Source organism: Aotus nancymaae, unplaced genomic scaffold (assembly GCF_030222135.1).
Source record: "Aotus nancymaae isolate 86718 unplaced genomic scaffold, 86718_ANA_hifiasm-v0.15.2.pri h1tg000058l, whole genome shotgun sequence".
NCBI classification, from domain to species: Eukaryota; Metazoa; Chordata; class Mammalia; order Primates; family Aotidae; genus Aotus; species Aotus nancymaae.
In genome coordinates this window covers 8,217,922-8,240,244 of record NW_026988472.1, presented here as the reverse complement: position 1 = coordinate 8,240,244, position 22,323 = coordinate 8,217,922, and the positions used below count along the sequence as shown (strand labels likewise).

The 22,323-nt window shown below is 40.9% G+C and overlaps 1 protein-coding gene across 1 annotated transcript; it reads left to right on the top strand.

The window, feature by feature from the left end:
- Positions 1 to 11,400: 11,400 nt before the first annotated feature.
- EZHIP (EZH inhibitory protein) lies at positions 11,401 to 20,191 on the top strand. Its single transcript, XM_064364304.1, has 3 exons — positions 11,401 to 11,562; positions 18,524 to 19,499; positions 19,548 to 20,191. The coding sequence occupies exons 1-3, from the start codon at positions 11,401 to 11,403 to the stop codon at positions 20,189 to 20,191; spliced, it is 1,782 nt and encodes a 593-aa protein (XP_064220374.1).
- Positions 20,192 to 22,323: the final 2,132 nt, after the last annotated feature.

Here is a 22,323-nt window from a genome sequence, read left to right as displayed (position 1 = left end):
CAACAAACATATGAAAAAATGCTCATCATCACTGGTCATTAGAGAAATGCAAATCAAAATCACATTGAGATACCATCTCACGCCAGTTAGAATGGCGATCATTAAAAAATCTGGAGACAACAGATGCTGGAGAGGATGTGGAGAAATAGGAACACTTTTACACTGTTGGTGGGAGTGTAAATTAGTTCAACCATTGTGGAAGACAGTGTGGGGATTCCTCAAGGACCTAGAAATAGAAATTCCATTTGACCCAGCAATCCCATTACTGGGTATATATCCAAAGGATTATAAATTGTTCTACTATAAGGACACATGCACACGAATGTTCATTGCAGCACAGTTTACAATAGCAAAGACCTGGAACCAACCTAAATGCCCATCGATGATAGACTGGACAGGGAAAATGTGGCATATATACACCATGGAATACTATGCAGCCATAAAAAACGATGAGTTCATGTCCTTTGTAGGGACATGGATGAACCTGGAAACCATCATTCTCAGCAAACTGACACAAGAACACAAAATCAAACACCGCATGTTCTCACTCATAGGCCGGTGTTGAACAATGAGAACACATGGACACAGGGAGGGGAGCACTACACACTGGGGTCTGTTGGGGGGAAATAGGGGAGGGGACAGCGGGGGGTGGGGAGTGGGGGAGAGATATCATGGGGAGAAATGCCAGATATAGGTGAAGGGGAGGAAGGCAGCAAATCACACTGCCACATGTGTACCTATGCAACAATCTTGCATGTTCTTCACATGTGCCCCAAAACGTAAAATACAATAAAAAAAAAGGTCAGGAAATAACAAAAAAAAAAAAAAGAAAAAGAAAAAGGAGACATTACAAAGCAATACCTCAGAAATTCAGAGGCTCATTATAGGCTACTATGATAAATTATATGCCGAAAAATTAGTAAATCTAGCAGAAATTGATAAATTCCTAGACACGTGCAACCTATCAAGATTGAACCATGAAGAAATCTAAAATCAGAACAGACCAATACAAGTAATGAGAAGCTGTAAGTAAAATGTCTGCCAGCAAAGAAAACTCTGAGATCCAATGGCATCACTGTGGACTTTTACCAATCATTTAAAGAAGAACTAATACCAATTCTACTCAAGCTATCCTGAAAATAGAGGAGCAGGAAATATTTCCAAACTCATTCTATGTGGCCAGTATTACCGATACCAAAAACAATGACTCATCAAAAGAAAGAAAACTACAGGCCAGTATCTCTGCTAATCTCAACAAAATGCTAGCAAACCAAATTCAACAACACATTAAAAATATCATTTATTATGACTAAATGGGATTTATCCCAGGGATGCAAGGATGATTCAACACACACAAATCAATCAATGTGATACATCCTATCAACAGAATGAAGGGGAAAATCTGTATGATCATTTCAATTGATGCTGAAAACACATTCGATAAAATTCTACATACCTTCATGATAAAACTCTCAAAAAAACTGAGGATAGAAGGAACATACTCAACACAATAAAAGTCATATACGACAGACCGACAGTTAGTATCACAATGAATAAGGAAAAAGCAAAAGCGTTTCCTCTAAGAACTGGAACATGATAAAGGATGCCCACTTTCAACACTGTGCCAGAAGTCCTATCTAGCACAATCAGACTACAGAAAGAAATAAAGAGCATCCAAACTGGAAAGGAAAAATCAAATTATCCTTGTTTACAGATGACATGATCTTATATTTGGAAACACCTAAAGACTCCACCCAAGACCTATTAAAACTGATAAATTCAGTAAAGTTCCAAGATATGATATCAATATACAAAAATCTGTAGCACTGCTAAATGCCAACAGCAATCTGAAAAATTAATTAAAAAGTAATCCCATTTACAATAACTGCAAATAAAATTAAATACATAGGAATTAACTTGACCAAAGAAGTGAAAGATCTCTACAATAAAAATAAAATGTTGATGAAAGAAATAGAAGAGAACACAAAAAAACGGAAATATCTTCCACATCCATGGATTGGAAGAATTAATGAGGTTAAAATGTTCACAGTACCCGAAGCAATCTACAGATTCAATGCAATCCCTATCAAAATACCAATGACATTCTTCACAGAAACAAAAAAAAAAATCCTAAAATTTACGTGGAATCACTAAAGACCCCTATTAGCCAAAGCTATCCTGAGCAAAAAGAACAAAACTGGAGGAATTATATTACCTGACTTCAAATTATACTTACTACAGAGATACAGTAGCCAAAACAGCATGGTACTGACATAAAAACAGACACATAGACAAATGGAATAGAAGAGATAACCCAGATACAACTCTATCCATCTACAGTGAACTCATTTTCAACAAAAGTGCCTTAATATACATTGAGGAAAGGACAGTCTCTTCAATAAATAATGCCAGGAAAACTAGACCCCTATCTTTCAACATATACAAGAATCAAATCAACATGAATTACAGACTTAAAACTAAGACCTTGGACTATGAAACTACTAAAAGAAAACATTGGGAAAACTCTCCAGGACATTGGACTGGGCAAAGATTTCTGGAATAATACCCCACAAGCACAGGCAACCAAAGCAAAAATGGACACATGGGATCACATCAAGTTCAAAACCTTCTGCAAAGCAAAGGAAACAATCAAAAAATGATTAGACAACCCACAAAATGGGAGAAAATATTTGCAAACCATCCGACAAGAGCTTAATAACCAGAATATATAAGATCAATATCTCAAGAGCAAAAAGTCTAATAATCCAATTAAAATGAGCAAAAGATCTCAATAGACATTTCTCAAAATAAGACATACAAATGGCCAACAGACATGGGAAAAGGTGCTCAACATCAATGATTATCAGAGAAATGCAAATCAAAGCTACAATGAGATATCATCTCACCTCACTAAAATAACATTTTTTCTCCAAAAGATAGACAACGACAAATGCTAGTGAGGATGTGGAGAAAAGAGAATCATCATACACTATTAGTGGGAATGTAAATTAGTAAAACCACTATGATGAACAGTTTGGAAGTTCCTCAATAAACTAAAAATAGAACTATCATATGATCCAACAATCTGACTGCTAGATATATATCCCAAAGAAAGGAAATTAGTATATCAGAGATATCTGTACTCCCATATTTATTGCTACACTATTCACAGTAACCAAGTCCCTGAAGCAACCTAAGTATCCAGATGAATAGATTAATGGATAAAGAAAATGTGGGGCCGGGCGCGGTGGCTCACGCGTGTAATCCCAGCACTTTTGGAGGCCGAGGCAGATGGATCACAAGGTCAAGAGATCGAGACCATCCTGGTCAACATGGTGAAACCCCGCCTCTATTAAAAATACAAAAAATTAGCTGGGCATGGTGGCGCGTGCCTGTAATCCCAGCTACTCAGGAGGCTGAGGCAGGAGAATTGCCTGAACCCAGGAGGCGGAAGTTGCGGTAAGCCGAGATCGCACCATTGCACTCCAGCCTGGGTAACGAGCAAAACTCCAACTCCGTCTCAAAAAAAAAAAAAGAAAAGAAAATGTGATACATGTACACAATGGGGTACTATTCAGCCATCGAAAAAGAATGAGATCCTGTCATTTGCACCATGGATGGAACTGGAGGTCATTATGTGAAGTAAAATAAGCCAGGCACAGAAAGGCAAACTTTGAATGTTCTCATTTATTTGTGGGAGCTAAAAACTTAAACAATTGAACTCATTGAGATAGAGAGTAGAGTAATGGTTACCAGAGGCCAAGATGGGTAGTGGGTGGGAATGAGTGAGTGCCGATGGTAAACAGGGACAAAATCATAGAATCAGTAAGATCCAGATTTGATAGCACTACAGGATGACGGTAGTCCACAATTTATCATACATTTTAAAATAAATAAAAGTGTATAATTGCATTGGAACACAAAGAAAGGGTAAATGCCTGAGGTGATGAATACCTTATTTTCCCTGATTACAACGCATTGTATTCCTGTATCAAAATATGTACCCCATAAATACACACACCTAATGTGTACCCACAAAAATTAAAATAAAAAAAAAAAAAGAAAAACCATCAGCTTGTGAATTTATGATTTGCATAAATTTATGTATCTTTACTGGCTTCCAGATCAGAGCACAACCAAGACTTACTATAGCTACTAAAAGAATGTGTAAGTCAAAAGGTGCATCCCTGGTTGGTTGTTCAGGGATGGAAGCAAACACTGGCAATTCCCTTCTGAATACTGGACTTACCTTTAGCCTCATGCTCTTACTGGGAAAAATGTAGATATAGATATGTTAAGTGTAAGTTAGCTCTTCCCCACCCCATTGTCTGGCTCCTATGCCACCATAGCCAATTATTTTTCACTCTATACCAACCTAGATCTAGAAATCAGACTTAGCTTCAGGTTCGTTCTATCCTACATATATACACACACACACATACTCCTTTCATACTCACCAGATGTGAGGCTTAGAACTTCTGCTGGCATCGTGGAAACTTCAGAATAAGAATGAATAAGAATAAGAATGAGGATTTCAGTAAATCGGCAATCTCTTGCATCTTCTTTCTCTGACACACTGATACAAACCCTTCCATTATGTAGTCCCTACCAGTACTCTTTCCTGCCTGCTGGCTCATTCCTTTGGATGTCCCTCCCCACCCTACCCCCTAGGAACCAAAAATATCATCGTCTTATATTCTGTTCTATCAAGCCTCAGGGAGTTCTGAGATGCCAAGAATAGGAATTGGGAAGGAAGGTTACAGTAGAGGTGACATTATATATGTCTTTGAGTCCTTGGCATGGCATTCAAGGGTCCTCATAATCTTACTCTTGCTAACCTCATTAAAATCACCTCTCTACATCTTTTCCATTCACATTTAACACATGCATTTGTAGCTCCCCTTCACCCACACACCATTCTATTTCCAATCTCTGAGCCATTGCTCATACAATTCTTTTGTCTGAATTACCCCCACATCCCTTAAACCATCTGCTTATCCATTTACACATAAATGAAGTGCCACCTCTTCCAGAAAGTTTCTTTACCATAACATTTACAACACTCTAATAAAATTATCTCTTTATGTGTTTGTCTCTCCCACTAGATTGTAAAAGCTTGCAGGGCAGAGCTATTCATCTGATTTTCCTCTCTAAGCCTCACTCTACTGTAGGTATTTAATAAATATCTGCTTACCGTACAGCGTCAATGAAATAGAATAGAAGGGGCAACAATTTTGAGGGAAAGGAACAAGCGGAGTAGAGTATGTGTGATCTAGAATCACACATACCTGGATTTGAATCTCTGCTGCCAACTTCACAGCAGAGGGGCTTGACCAAGCTCATATGTCCTCCTCCACGTAGTGAATTGACTCATGGTGTACTTATGAGTCAAAGTGGGAGAGAGAAACACATGACTCCAGGGTCAGATTGCCTGGTTCGCATCAGCTTCACTACCAACTTCTAATGTGACCATAAGAAATTTTCTGACGCTCTCTGTACCTCAGTTCTCTCATTTGAAAAATAAGCTCCATAATAATTCATCTCTCTTAGAGCTTCTGGAAGAATTAAATTGAGATGAAACTGGTCATGACTACATAGGCATCAAGATGAGGGGGGAAAAAAGAGAGAAAGAAGAAGAAAAAAATTGGGATGAAACCTGATAGAATAGCACTATACAAACGTTAGATGGTCATTAAAGCTAGCAGTTATTATTATATAAAATAGGGATACTACTACTTATTTCAAAGGTGCTACAAGAATATATAGTGGATGAGTAAATGATAGTTGTTACCATTAATTGTATACATCAAATAAAGAACATTTATGTATTTTTACAAAGAAACTAAGTAGAGTGTAACTGAGGTAGGAAAAATAAATTCTGAGAACTAAAATATCATTCTAAAACTCTACTTAAAACAAAAATCTCAAGCTGGACATGGTGGCTCACACCTGTAATCCCTCCTTTGGGAGGCCAAGGCGCGCAGATCACCTGAGGTCAGGAGTTCAAGACCAGCCTGGCCAACATGGCGAAACCCCATCTCTGCTAAAAGTACAAAAAGTAGCCCAGCATGCTGGGGGGTTCCTGTAATCCCAGCTACTTGGGAGGCTGACGCACGAGCATCACTTGAATCCAGAAGGTGGAGGTTGCAATGAGCCAAGATCGCACCACTGCACTCCAGCCTGAGTGACAGAGTAAGACTCTGCCTCAAAACAAAAACAAAAACAAAAACAAAAACAAAAATCTCACCCAATCCTGGTGAATTTTCAGCTTCACTAAAGAGAAGAAAAACAAAAGGGGATTTAACATTATGCACTAACACATTAGTGAAAATGACATAGGCTTTGGAGTCAGATAAGACATACCTGCACTCCAATCCTGGTCCTATCACTTAAGTCATTGTTTCCAATTAAGTGTCAGTATTTGGGATCTTTCCTTGGAAGATGTCTTCCAGTAAGTTTCTTCACTGTATTCAGCAACTTTTTTTTCACAATTCCAAGGCAAGCAGTGCCTGGAACTGGTGGCTGAGATTAAAAACGAATGACATTGTCACTAAGAGTGACCTCAAGGTAATGCAAACCGCATGAGACACTGGGACCAGACAGACCTGGGGTTGAAAACAGTTTCCACCTCTGCCTTGCTGTGAGAGCTTGGACAAGTTACATAACCTCTCTGGCTCTCAGACAACTCTTCTGTAAATTGGGATAATAACAGTATCTACTTCACAATCACATCCTCTAAGAGGAACCTATGATGATCCTACCCACCTACCTCTGGCTGTGGTTAAGGGGTCTTAGTCTGTGTTCCTAGAGCCCACTGTTCTTGTTATTTCACAGATGAAAGGCATAGATGTCATTATGGGTTACATTGAAAAAACAAAGAATGTGAACCCAAAGATTAGTGGAATTGTCAAAAGCAAATGAGCCCTACACTCACAAGGAGACAGCTCTCTCAAGTTTCCTGTTTTTTTTTTTTTTTTTTTTTTTTTGAGACGGAGTTTCACTCTTGTTACCCAGGCTGGAGTGCAATGACACAATCTCGGCTCACCGCAACCTCCGCCTCCTGGGTTCAGGCAATTCTCCTGCCTCAGCCTCCTGAGTAGCTGGGACTACAGGCACACGCCACCATGCCCAGCTAATTTTTTGTATTAGTAGAGACGGGGTTTCACCATGTTGACCAGGATGGTCTCGATCTCTTGACCTCGTGATCCACCCGCCTCAGCCTCCCAAAGTGCTGGGATTACAGGCTTGAGCCACCGCGCCCGGCCCTCCTGTTTCTTATTTGACCATTCATCCCCAATCCATCTCAGTCTGCAGCTTTTCTCTTTGTGTCTCAATATGCATCCTCATTATACTCCTAAAAAACTTCTAATTCTTCACTTTAAGCCCTTTCATGTCATTTTTCTGTGTGTATGGTTACCACACAAGACTGTGAGACGCTTGAGGAAAAGGATGAAGTTATGTTGGCTTTTATCCATCTAGCAACTAGAACACTTCCTGAATCTTGGCACAAAAACTAAAAATAAATCCAATGAAAACTGAAAACTTATTGAAAAAAATTTTAGAAATATGTATATATATTATATATATATGCACACATATATATAATATATCCAGTTCCTTTCTGCTGTATTATTTCAAATAAATTCTTGCATTTACTCTCCGCTGCATTTAGGATATATTATTCCCTTTTTTAAAGTATAAGATTACTGGGAACCAGAGAACTTCGGAGCCATTTCCATGGTTACAGGGCCAGTATGTAACAGAATGAGCATGGAAACTCTGGGTATGTAATGTCAATGCACACAAGGACGACAGCATAGATAATCTCCAGGTATGGTGGACAATGTAAAAACATCTCTTGGAGAAGGAGCTGCAAATATATTTTACCAACATGTTATACCAGTAAAGCTCTCATTTGAAAATAAAGGGAAGGGTCTCGTGGAGTCATTTTCAACAAGTGGCCAATTTTGGTAATACAAAGCAGCAGCCCAGTAAGTTCTTAGAACCGGAAACTCCCCTACCCCCCCCCCCAAACACCCACCTGCGCCGCCCACGCTGCAGGGCCACGACTGGGCCGGATTTACGTTCAGGGCTGAGGATGCCATGGGCAGAGTAAGAAAGAGAACCGCCACCCAACCATGCAGCAAAGAGCAACCCAGGGATCCCTCCTCCGCTTGCTCCTCTCCCCCACCCCTGCCATACCCTCTGCGCAGCCACCTCGGTCACCTGGCGCCAGGGGCGCTCCGCAGCCTGCTGTCCAATCCCGGGTCAGGAAGCTAGCGGTAGCAAAGAGCACCACCGAAAAGAAGCTGGCAGGCTAGCGAGGCCGGCTCCAAAGACCCACAGCTATACGCGCCGCTCCGAACTCGCGGGCCCGCGGCGTCCACCAACGAGATGAACCTGGGCGCGCAGTGTATGAGGCTCAGCTGTTAGGGCGCCGCCAAGGTCTTGCTGGACACCTTCTGGTAGCTGGGCCTCGTTTATTGTACCTGGGGCTGCCGCTGAGGCGCGGTTCAACTTGAAGTGTGAGCCCCTACAGGCCCGTGAATCCTGGATTACAACTGCAGTTTGTGCCAGAAGCAGCAGCACCTACACTCCACTTTGCAACCTCCGGCTTCATGCTCCTCCAGGGCACAGAAAGCATGAGAGCATTATCACCGACCCAACACACCGCCGCTAAAGTTTCCGCAGGAGGTGTGGGTTGAAGAGTTGCCACACAGCTGTTTCTGACGCCAGGTGTACGGCGTCACCCCTCATTGCCTGGACAAGGGAACATTTTCCTAAAGGTAAAGCCCATGAACATGTAGAGGACCCCTTATTCTCATGCTAGTCCACATTCAGCCCGAAGCAATTCAGGAAATTTACCATTTAAGTGACTCCTTAGATCGGTCTTTCAGAGTAATGGCTTACCCTGCAACCTCAATTCTCTGATAAGTTTTTTATTTAAACCATTGATTCAGTTTGTTCAGCTTTTTCTTGTTAGAAGAAGGAGGTGGGGTGACAATTTCCAGCTTCTTTACAATGAAAGAGCTGAAACCAGAAGTCTCACTTGTGACCATTTTGCAATATACTACAATCAGTATAAGCCCTGTGATTTAGAAATATGGTAAATGCCTGAGAAACAGAAAAAAAGTTGAAAGAAGTTTTCTCAGGGAGCCAGAGCAGGAGTGGGGGCAAATATGGATTTAGAATCAAATGATTTGTTTTATTAAAGGCTACTATTATTATTCTTTAAGAACTTTTAAGGTCATGTATGTATGTTATTTTGAGAAAATTAAAGAATAAGTGATGCATTTTATGTAGAAATAATCTGTAGAAATTCTACATAGAAAAATACATAGAAATACCAAGCTTAATTTCAAGATTAAATAAATGCTCAAAAATACATACAATTCCTAAAACAGTTATTACCACTTACTGTTAATGTTAGTTGTGACTGTAAATTAACATGCACATTTTACTTTTGATCCAGATGTTACTGTTTGAACATTAATTGGCTTAAGTAATAATTTTTAAATTGCACTTCACAAAATTTAGAGGAAACAATGCAAGGGAAGGGACTATATTCCCAATTCCCAGATGAAGACACTAAAGCTCAAAAGATAGGTAAATTGCTGAAACTCAGACATTAAGTAAGTGGTGGAACTGGCAGTCTCACAAATCCATCTGATGTTATGTATACCTTCTCCCTCTACACATTTTTGAATAGCTATGCCTTTATCAGAAAAACGGTGTTACTGTTCCACTAGGATTGAGAACCAAAATTACTGATAAAAGCACAAGGAGAGTTGAATACAATCTTTCAATTCTTTTGAGGAATCACAGATCCTAAGCCAACAAAAAAGTGATTTAGACTCTAGAAGCAAAGACAGAAATCTTCCAAATTTGTTTAATGAAGGAAGTCTAAACTCTGATTCCAAAACCTGGCAGAGATAGTCCACCACACACAAAGAAAGATGTGGATCTCTCTCACTTATTAACTTACATTTAATTTTTTATTAATAAAGTTTAAATCCATAAAATTCAACAGTACATACAAATCTGTCATATCCTGGTAGTTTCCTAGTCATGAGAACATGATGTAATACTAGGAAATATTTTAATTAATCCATTGCAAGTCAAAGGAGAAAAAAATCCTATCATCTGAGGTACTGAACAAAGAATTCAATAAATTCAATCAAACTGATGCACTCTGCAGTCATTCTAAGTTCTTGCCTACCAAAATCCTCGGCTCCTACACATCCACAATCCCTTCTATGAAACTGTTGGGACCAAATGGTTCAGAACTCATCTCCCGTACATACATAATATCCACGTCAAGGCCTGTAGTAATATTGTGGAATCTAATGCAATGATATTTTTGCAGTGAAACATACCAATATTCACTCAAAGATCTAAAAATTACAAATAGCATCACATCAGTTCAAATCAGGTTTTATGGACAAATTAGTCAGGAAAAGTATGTTTTTCAAAGCGCTTTGGATGTTAGACTTGCCCATAAGGGATTGTGAGTCAATCATATTTCTGTCAACTCTTCTTGCTTTTCATACAATTTTTTTCTTTCTGTTATCTTTGTTATCATTTAAATACAACATCTAAATAGAAGATTGTGTAAATCATATAGGACAACAAATTGATGATGTTTTACAAAGTGAACCCTTGCATGTAATAACCAGTAAGACCAAAATATAGAACATTACTGGCACCCCAGAAACCTGTGTTATGTCCATACCTAGTCATTACCCCTGAAAGTTAAGCACTCTTCTGACCTATGTCACTATAGAATAGTTTTGCCCACTTTTTTTTACTTTACACAAACAGAATTATAAATTATGTACATTTTATGCCTGGTTTCTTTTGTTCCATATGAATGCTTTTGAGATCTGTACATTTTGTGGCATGTAGGGAAATTTGCTTGTTTCATTCCTGAATAGTATTCCATTGTATGAATATACCACCATTTTATTCATTCAACTGTTGATATATATTTATATTGTTTCTAGTTTGTGACTATTTCCAATAATTCCACTGTGAACATCCTTATCATGTCTTTTGGAATACAGGTTTACGTATCTCTGTTGGATATATACTTGTGCGGTAAGCAGAATTATAAGATGATCTCCAGTGACTCCTGTAATGGTATAATCTCTTTCCATTGGGTGTGGGTGGAACCTGTAAATATTTTGAGATCTCACTTTTATGATTATATTACTTCATATGGCAAAAAGGATCTTACAGATGTAATTAAGGTCACAAATCAGTTGCCCTTAAAGTGGGTGAGCAAGACCTACCTAATTAGGTGAACACTTACAAGGGCCCAGGTTTTTGCTGAGAGATTTGAAACATGAGAGAGCATTTGGTGGGACCACATGACAAGGAACTGCAGGTGTCCTCTAGGTGATGAGTTGCTGCCCCCTATTGACAGCCAGCAAACGAATGGAGGGCCCTCAGTCCTACAGCTACAGGGCACTGGACTCAGCTGGCAACATAGATGGGTTTGCAAGGGCTTCTTCCCCAGAGACTCCAGAAAGGAACACAGGAAGTCCAAGAGCATCTCACCCTGTGAGATCTTGAGCAGGGAAAGCAGTCACACAGTGCACAGAACTCTGACCTACACAACTGTGATCTAATAAATGAGTGTTGGTGCAAGCCGCTAAGACTGTAGCAATGTGTTTCACACCAATAGAAACCACTATAGATTTTGATATCTGGATGTGAGGTGTAGTCACTGTAAATGCCTTAAAATGTGGATGTGGCTTTGGAACGGGATAGCAAGCAAAGGCTGGAAGAATTTTGAGATGCATGGTAGGGAAAGCCTAAATTGCCTTGGACAGCTGTTAGTAGAAGTCAGCTGGATATCCAAACTGTTTTGGGACTCCTCTTTTCTGCCTTCCATTCCCTCTCATATAAAACAGAATGTTTATAGATGTTATCCTATGCCCGTCCCATCATTGTATGTAGTGGTGTTGGGGGAAGATAGCTTGTCACTTTAGTGCTGATGGTCTGAAGTGGAGAGGGATTTTTGCCCTAGGAGTTTTACTGGATAGGATCATACCCAGGAATCTCATCTGTTCATGATTCAGATGATGAGATTCAGATGAGCTTTGGAATTGAGCTGATGCTATAATACAAAGAAATTTGGAGACTGTGGGATGGATTGAATGTATTTTGTATGTGGGAAAGACTGGATCGCTGAGAGCCAGAGGGCAGGCTGAGGCAGGCAGAATTCTAAGATGGCCTCTAGTGATCTCTGATCTACATGAACTTCTTCTGTTGAGTATAAGAATGGCCTGTGAATATGATGAGATACCACTCCCGTGATTATGTTACACTGTATGGGGAAAGAGATTTTGCAGATGAATTATGCTCCCAAATCAGTGAACCTCAAATTAAGGAGGTTGGCCTGTGTGGGCCAGACCTAACTAAGTGAGCCCTTAAGACGGCCTGAACCCTTCCTGGAAGATTAGAAGTGTGAGGAGGAATATGTAGAGCTCTATGTGGCAAAGAACTGCATGAGGCCTCTAGGAGCTAAAAATGGAACTGAAATCTGCCAGTTACCTGAATGAGTTTGGAAATGTATTCCTCCTCAGTCCCCAGAAAGAAACACAGACTGACTGACAGATAGCACAGGCTGATTTCACCCTGTGAGACCTGAACAGAGTACCAAGCCATGCCATGTATGGCACTGTAAACCTGTAGAACTGGGAGCTTAAATAAATGCACAATGTTTAAATAAAAAAATAAAGCCGGCCAGGCGCGGTGGCTCACGCCTGTAATCCCAGCACTTTGGGAGGCCGAGGCGGGTGGATCACAAGGTCAAGAGATCGAGACCATCCTGGTCAACATGGTGAAACCCCGTCTCTACTAAAAATACAAAAAATTAGCTGGGCATGGTGGCGCATGCCTGTAATCCCAGCTACTCGGGAGGCTGAGGCAGGAAGAATTGCCTGAACCCAGGAGGCAGAGGTTGCGGTGAGCCGAGATTGTGCCATTGCACTCCAGCCTGGGTAACAAGAGCGAAACTCCGTCTCAAAAAAAAATAAAAAATTAAAAAATAAAAATAAAGCCATTAAATTTGTGATGATTGTTTATGCAGGTATAGAAAAGAAATACAGATGGAATTGCTGGGTTACAGAAAATGCATAAATTCAGCTTTAATAGGTACTGCCAAGCAGTTTTCCAAGGGTACTAATTTACACTCCTACTGGCAGTTAGAGTTTCAGTTCCTCTATACCCTCCCCAGCTCCTCATATTGATAGTCATTCTGGCTATTCTGATAGATGTTTGCTGATGTCATCTTGCGATTTTAACTTGCATATCCATGGTGACTTATTTTGGGCAGTCTTTTGTTATTTGTCAGTTTAATATCCTATTTTGTGAAGTACCTGTTGAAATATTGTGCCAGTGTTGAATTGCACTTACTGTTATTCTTTATTCTGTACATAAAACGTTTTCTGAATGTGTGCACGCGTGAGTGTTTAGCTGTAGTTAATATTTTCCTTTATCATTAGTGGTTTTTCTGTTGTTTCAGATATAATTTACGCCAAGGTCATCTAGATATGCTTATATATTATTTTCTAGAAGCTATAGCTTCTGGAATTGATTTTTGTGTATGGCATAAGTTGGGAGCCAAAGTTATTTTTGCTACATGGCTGTATATCCAATTTGTCCAGTTCCACTTACTTAAATGATTAACTTTCTCCCTGAGCACTGTATTGGTATCTTTGTTGTAAATGAGGTGACCATACTTGTGTGTCTGTTTGTGGACTCTTTTCTTGTCCTATTGGTCTATTTATCTATATTTACCTAAACATATATATATTTATTCCTGCTAACAAAATATTCTTGTACACAAATCATATTATCTTAATTATGATGGCTTTTCTGACTGAAAGTTCTTCAAATTTCTTCTTCTAGATGGCTTTGGCTGTTCTTAGATCTTTGATATCCATACATATTTTAGAATCAGTTTGTTGATTTCCATTTTCAAACAATCTGTTGAGATTTTGATTTGCATTGCATTGAATACATAGATTATTCGGATGAGAATTTTCTCTGATTTAATTTTCATAATATTAGACTAATCTACAAACATGACATATCTCTGATTAATGTAGGGCTTCTTTATTTAAGAAATGTCATGTTGATTTCTGGACAAAGGTCTTATGAATTTTTTATTAGATTTGTTCCTAGGTATTTGATATTTTCTGATGCTATAAGAAATGGCATTTTTAAAATTTCCTCTTTATAATTTTTACTGCTAATATGTGGAAATACAATTCCATTGTGTAATATTGACCTTATGTCCAGTGATTATACCAAATCATTTATTAATTCTAATATTTGAGATATATTAATTTTTTAATATAAAAAACATGTTGTATCTTTTATTTTTTGAAGAGCTGAGAAACCTTTCCCCGCAAACCCTAAAACACAAGCATCCATATCTTATTTACTGCAAGTGGGAAATGCCTATTACCAAACCAGTCACCGGAGTGCTAGTGAGATTACTATGAACTGGTTAGTCAACCACACTACTCTTTATATATCAGCTATACTGTGTTATAAATCAGTTTTTCTTTATTTTAAAGAAATACATAAATATTTAGAAATTAATGATCGTATTAGAAGTTTGAACATCTCTGATAGATTGATGATTGTGGAATATTTCTCCATCTAAATGAGCTGAAATTACATACCTTAAATTTTGTAAATTCTTAGCAATCAGGCCAGGCCTGGTGGCTCATGACTGTAATCCCAGCACTTTGGGAGGCCGAGGCAGACAGATCACTTGAGCTCAGGAGTTCATTTCTGAGTTATCTAAATCTGTACTGCAAGGTTTGCCAAACTTCACACAATTGGCATTTTGGACCACATAATTCTGTGTTGTTGGAGGCTCTCCTGTGCATTAAAGGGGTTGAGCAGCATCCCTGATGCCTATATACTAAACGCCAGTAGAACTCCTCCTCCCAATTATGGCACTCTTCAGACATTTTCAAATTTCCCCTGGGTGGAAAGTGCCCCTAGTTGAGAACAACAACTGTACTATGGTGAACAAAATTTTAATAACTAGGTAAACGTAAAAATAGATAGATGTAAATAGTACATACAGTGCATCATGGGTTTTTTTTTTTAATCTCATAGCCATTTTCTTATGGCATTAAAAACTTTTCAAAAACATCCTGTAAAATCTATATAAGTTTATTCTATAGGCATCTAGCAACCTACTGGAAATTGAGGTTGTTGCAGATTTTTAAAAAATAACGGATGCTATAATAATCACCTTTGAGCATATAACACTGTGAACATATATGAGTATTTTTTTTTAGAATTCATGCCTGGAGAGGAATTATGCATTTCATGTAAACTTTATATGTGTCATCATATTATCAAATTTTCATCTTGGAAGGTGCTATGAATTTATAATTCTATCTGGTAGTATATAAGAGAGCTTGTTTTCTTACAATAGCTTAAAACCTGATTAAATATAATTGTTTTCAGGAATACAATAGCTGTATATTCTTAGAACAAGAGTGACATATGCTCATTGAAATCATTCAGAAGATGAAATATGAAAAGAATGAAAAATCACCCTTTCAGATTGTTTTAATGAGCACATAGATACATATACACTTTTAAATGGAACAGAGGCAAAGAGAAAGGAGAGAGTATTGAAGACAATAGAGTTAAAAAGAGGGGCTTCTTTACAGTTTGAGATCTTAGAAGATAGCAAAAAAAAAGTAGAAGACATATATATATATTCCTTTAGAGAGAGCAAGGGTAGATGGGGAACATTTTAATTATTACTAAGTCAGGGACCATGACTAAGGCCCACAGAGATTCAAAGAGGAAAACCCTCAGTAAATTTAAATGACTCCCAAGAGGAAAACTGGATCTATAAAACTGGTGAAAGTTGAACTACAGAACAAAGGGAATAGCTATAAGTGGGGTTCATACCCCAAAATTACTAGGACCAGACATGGAATAGTGGTTAACATGGTCATAACAGAATCACTGATTCTCACCATCTTCCTGATCTTTACAACTGAGCAAGTTTTCCCTGTTTTGGTAAGTGGCACCACCATCTATAAAAATATAGGATTCATCATTTACTGCTGTCCTTATCTCATGATCTCACAGCCATTCAAGTTTCAGCTGATGTCCCAGATATCAAGGAACACAGATAATCCATCCCCACTATCTACTGTCTGAATTCTAGCTCTACAAAATCCCTGGGAATGATAAAATGGATGTTGTTTCATGACACTGGATTGTGGAATAATGATGAGCAGACATTCTGTTCATTTTTCTTCTTCACTTACATCCATCCTGTATTTTATCAAGATTTCAGTTTCCATATTCCCTTCTTATTCAATTCCTATTCCATTCTTTATAAACTGTATTCTGTATCTCATTCTATTCTTTTCTGGTATTTAAAAATCTATACTGCATATTTCATAGTTCAATTATTCTAGACCATTGCACACTTTGTTCCATTCTATATTCCTTCCAATTTTGATTTCCTTTTTTTTAAATATTTTATTTCATATTGTACTTCCTTCCTTTTCTCATATATTTTTCTTTTATTCCATATGACATTAGATATTTGTTTCCATTTGCTGTTCATTCCATTTTCCCATTAAATTCCATGAAATTTCCAATATTCCATTCCATATCCTGTTCAAACCCATGTTCTACTCCCCATTTTATTCCAGTTTCCATTGCAGTCTCCATTTCATCCCATCCTGCATATCATTTCAAATCCATTTTCCATCCTATAGTATTTAACACTCCGAATACCATTCTATTCTGTTTTTGAGTTGCATTTCAGCCCAATTGTTCACCAATTCCATTAAATATCCGATTTTATTCTGCTAAAAATATTATAACAGTGACATTCAGGAGACTGGTTTGCCAATATTTTTAATCAAAGAATAACAATGTGGCTGGGCACGACAGCTCATGCCTGTAATCCCAGCACTGGGAGGCTAAGGTGGGCGGATCACCTGAGGTCAGGAGTTTGAGACCAGCCTGGCCAACATGATGAAACCCTGCCTCTACTAAAAATACAAAAACATTAGCCAGGCATGGTGGCAAGCGCCTGTAGTCCCAGCTACTCCAGAGGCTGAGGCAGGAGAACTATTTGAACCTGGGAGGCGGAGGTTGCAGTGAGCCAAGATCACGCCACTGCACTCCAGCCTGGGAGACAGAGCCAGACCCCATCTCATAAATAAATAAATAAATAAATAAATAAAATAAGTACAAATATGCATAGACTTGTACCAATAATTTTCTCTTCTGGGAATTTATCCACAACGACACATTTAAGGATATGAACAATTTTTAAAGAGATAGATGTATCTCACAATGATGTAAGATGCTGGAAACTACAGAAATGGTGGCCAATATGGGAATGTTTGAAAATGTAAGCCTCTATAAATGGAGTATTTTGTGATTTAAAGTGGTCTTGTAGAAATCTGTTTACTGACATAGAAAGTGTACTTTCTGGAACCCAAAGCAGGTTACAACACAGTACCTATGGAGAAACTATTCCATTTCATACCATAAACAATTTTTAAAAACTATGAAATATTTATGAATGGCCTTTCTACCAACATCTAAGTAAAAATTTCCAGCATTTGTCCATGGGTGCGTGAGGACTTAGGAATAGTTTTCCCACATTTCCTTTTCTGTTTTGAGTACTGAACATGACCCCTTTTGTAATAAATAATGACTAAAAATTAATGTCCAAATATTAAACTCAAAGTCTGTACATCACAGCATATTTATATTAATAGGAACTACAGACCACGCCAAATAAATTAATGTGTGTTCATTATCGGATTAGTACACAGCCCTTACAAATATTTAAGGACGGTATTACCCTTAACCTTAGGCAATCCCAAACAGTGCCTCAGGGGACAAGGCAGGGAGAAGCATCTGACTGTTAAGTTCTAAATCCCCCTCTGGTGTGTGGGACCTGAGGGAAGCAGCAGTGCTGAACATCCAGAGCCAAGACGGTGTGGGCCCCCTCCCTCTTCTTGCCTTCAGGCCTCTGTGCAACCCTGAAACCCACCAGACCTCCTGCCTGGAGGAGTTCCGGAGTGATCCCTCGGGCGTCATCCATGGGCCCATTGTCCTGACCGGGTGCGAGGAGGGACACCTGGCTAGGAGATAAAACCTGCCGGCCAATGTGGCATTTCTTTCAAATGACCATTTAAGCCTCAGCCACGATTTGGGGTGACTCAAATCGTTCACGTAGAAACATACACACACACACACACACACGTCTTAGGGGACCCGTGTGAGGAGAGAAGATTCACACTATTGACCCAGCGGCCAGGGTCGAAGGGTCGATCCCCGGGGGCTGGAGCACACACACCGAGTTGAATACAGGTGCCTGGCTCCGGGTTGCACGGCTCGGAGTTGGTTGGCTCCGGGGAAGAGAGGAGTCATGTGACATTTAGCTCACTAATCAGAGGTAAGCACTGGCCGGACTCCACCCACCTTCTTACTATACCAGCTCGCACTCTCCTCCAGCAGCAGTAGCAGCTGCGCTCTTCGCTCTCTTAAGGGAGAACTTAGCATTACGGTCACCCAGACCAACATGGAGACCGAGCAGAAGCACCAGCAGGAGAAGGTGCCGGGAAGACCAAACAACGAAGCCGCCCTTGCCTCCAGGTATGCCTGCGGGACCGGGAATCAAGAGCCTGCTGCCTCCGATCCCACGGTCTCCAGCGAGGCGTCTCCCTCGGGCGGCGCCGCCCTGAGCAGCAGCAGAGCCGGTTCTACCGCTGCTGCCATTTTCATTGCCGATGAGAACCCGGGGCTGCCCATCATGGCTGCTGTTCCGGCAGAGAGGCATTCTGACCTCCAGGCCTGCTGCAGTCTTCACGAAGACCTTGGATGTGAGGTGACTGAGGAGGGCAGCCAGGCTGCTGTGGGGCCACCCCCGAAGGCCACTGGCCACGCCAAGCACCCGGCCGGGACCAAGAGCCCCTGGAACAACCGTCGTAAGAAGCAGCCCTGCCGCGACCAGGGTGCCTGTGCTCAGAAGCCTCCAGGGCGGTGTCTGTTTACTAGGATTTTGCCGCCATCTTCTCCAGGGTCCCAGCGCAGCAGCCGTCGCTGTTCCCAGGCTTCTACGTCGAGTCAGGCAACCTATCCAGGCCCTGCACTCCTAAGCCATGCCTCTGAGGCAAGGCCTGCTAGCCAAAGTCTCATCTCCCTGCCAGCTTCTGCTCGCCAAAGATATGCATCTGGTCCAGGCCCTGTCTTCCAACGCTGCACCGCCCCGCCAGGCCTTCCTTTTCCACCATTTGCCATTCATCTCGACCCTGCTCGTCTAAGCCCTGAATCTGCGCCAGACCCCGCTCGTCTAAGCCCTGAATCTGCGCCAGACCCCGCTCGTCTAAGCCCCGAATCTGCGCTAGACCCGGCTTCTGGAGGCCGTGCATCTGCGCCATGCCCCGCTCGCCGAGGCCGTGCATCTGCGCCAGGCCCTGATCACCGCAGCCACGCTTTCCGCAGAATTGCTTCCGGGTCAGGTTCTACCCTCCAAGGCCGCGCATCCGGGCCAAGTCCTCCGCTCCGACGCCGTGGCCATCCGCCAAGCCGTGCCCTTCGCAGCCGCACAGCAAGGTCAACCCCTGCTCGTCGCAGCACCAGCATGACGCCAGGCACTGGCATCCGGAGACGTTCCACCCAGCGAAGATCAGCCCTTCTCAGCCGCCGCTTTGTGTCTGGGCCAACTGATGAGAATCCTTCCTATGGGGCTGGCTTACGAAGGCTTGCTTTTCAGAGCAGCTCAGGCTCTCCTAATCCCGAGGTGCCAAGGAGTCCTTCCCCACCTGTTTGGCATGCAGTCCGTATGCGTGCCTCCTCACCCTCACCCCCTGGGAGGTACTTCCTTCCTATCCCTCAGCAGTGGGATGAGAGCTCCTCCTCCTCGTCCCCCTCCCCAAGTAGGTCTCCTGGCACAAGTCGTCGCTCCTCCCCGACTAAGATTTCTGGGCAGAGTTCCTCTTCCTCTTCCCCTGAGTTTTTGGGCCTGAGATCTATCTCCACTCCTAGCCCTGCTAGCCTTAGGCGTGCCTTGATGCCTGAGCTTTATGCTCCAAGCCCTGTCCCTCCAGAAGAGCAGGCAGAAATAGAGAGCACAGCTCATCCCCTACCACCACCTGAGCTGTGACCTTCTGTGAGCATCCTCTAAGACTCACAGAAGGAATCAACATCTACTTACTTTGTGAATGGGCTGCCTGCCCTGTAGTTACCTGCGAGGTCTCCCAAAGTTCTAGCTGTTAACCAACATTCTGCGTAGTTTTGAAGCCTCCCCTCCCCCATGACTCCACCACCTAGCACTTAACCTGCTCTTGGCCTTTGATTCTGGCCCACCGTCCTCCTCAAGAGTTTGCTTTTGCCCTTGAGCTGAGACTTCTGTTTTCCAAGTTGCTTTCTGTTATGAACTGTTTTAATTAGTAAAGTGTTGATTTTGTTTTAAAAATGTAGGGGTGTGTTTTTTTATTGCGGTTCAAAAAATCGTTAATCCTATCTTCTATTTAGAGGATTAAAGGAAATTGTTAACATACTAGCTTACCCTTTGGGTGAGAGAAGAAATAAAATACTGTTCTAGCAATAATTTATTCCCACTGATTGAAATGGGGATATGTGCAGGAAGTTCCTACTTAGGCTCTATATACCCTCTTAGCAGAGATGATTTGCAACTTGGGCAAGAAAAGGGGGCAGGGTTTAACCCAAGGTGATTGGAGAAAAGGAGGGGTGATGGAGACATCCAGGGTCAGGAAAGAAGCAGGGCGTGATGAAGTGTGGGGTGAGAGGGAGGGGAAGATAACCCAGATGGGAGTAGGGAAGCTGGGAGGAAGATCCAGGATCAGGAAATGGGGAACAGCAGGAGTCAAGAGCTTGAGAAGGGCATGTCTCAGTTTCTAAAGGAAAAAAAAAGTGTATGTGTGGGGAATGGGCTTCTGAGGTCTTTGCAGGTGGGGAGAATTTGGGAAGGTGATTCAGGGCTAATAACTGTTGAGGAAATGGTCATTTAGTGAAAATATGTGTTAATCTATAATCTTAGTGTAACAAAAATAATTGTTGAGTTTGAGCAGATACGTGAGGGTGTGTGTGGACATTTGGAGAGAAATACATGGGCATACACCATGCTCTGAACAAGGTGTATATCTGGTTCTTTAATAACTGGTGATACGGTCTTCTACAAGTTCCACATTGACCATATAGCTACTTTTGTAATTAAACTCAGCTATTTTTCAAAAATTTAAGCTGTAGGAGCATAATAGAGACCACATTAAAAGAATACAGTGAAAAAATAAAAAGCAAACCAGCAAAAGAAACTCCCTTTCACTCCCTTCTCATATTTCTCCTCTCCTTTGCTATTCTGGTATGTGAACAGTACAGGCATAGACCTGATTAAAAAGTGCCCTAGTCACAATTTGGAGGGTCCTGTTCAGGTCCTGCTCATGCTTTATTCACACCACAAAGCTAAGAGTCCACAGGGACAAGTGGGACCTGTGTACCCACCAGGTCCCAACATCCTGCCACTTTTATAGAAAATGTTTCAGGTACCCTCATTCTTCAAGACTGTTTCTGGGACCTGCAAGGTCCTTCCTAAGGAAAGAACACATTTTAAAAGCTCTCACTCTGTTTTATTTCTTTTTCTTCGGTAATTCCAGATATCCAAAGACTAAGACAAGAAGTAGACAGTTTCAGTGCAGCAAGTCACAACCTCCCAGTATTGGAGGGTCTACATTTATTCGCGTTTCACAGATGTGAAAATTGAGGCTCAAAGTAACTTTGTGATTTTCCAAATCTCATAGCTAATAGAGCTTGGCTCCAGAGTCAGAATTTCTGGGTTTGAATTCTGTTGTTCCTATTGATTCACTGTGTGACCCTGGGCAAGTTAGTTAATCTGGGATCCAAAGCTTCTGCATTTGTCAACTGGGCACAGTAAGAGTGCATCCTCTAACATTATTTAAGGATTAAAATGGATGGTCCATATTAAGTGCTTCCAGCAGTGTCTTATACATCGTGAGTGCCCAGTAGAGATGGTTCTTATTCTGATTAGGATTATGATCACGTGTCCAGACATTTCTGACTGCCGCTTTTTAGGAAAAACCAGAACATTTTATTGGTCTTTCCTAAAACAACAATACCTTGAAAATCTAACTGGCTGTTTCAAAAATGGAGAGGGACAGCCTTTATTGTACTTAGTTCTTTAAAATACGAAGGCATTTCCACAAGCTATTGAGCAACGTTTTTACCAATACCAGAGGCCACTGCGCAAAAATGTAAAAA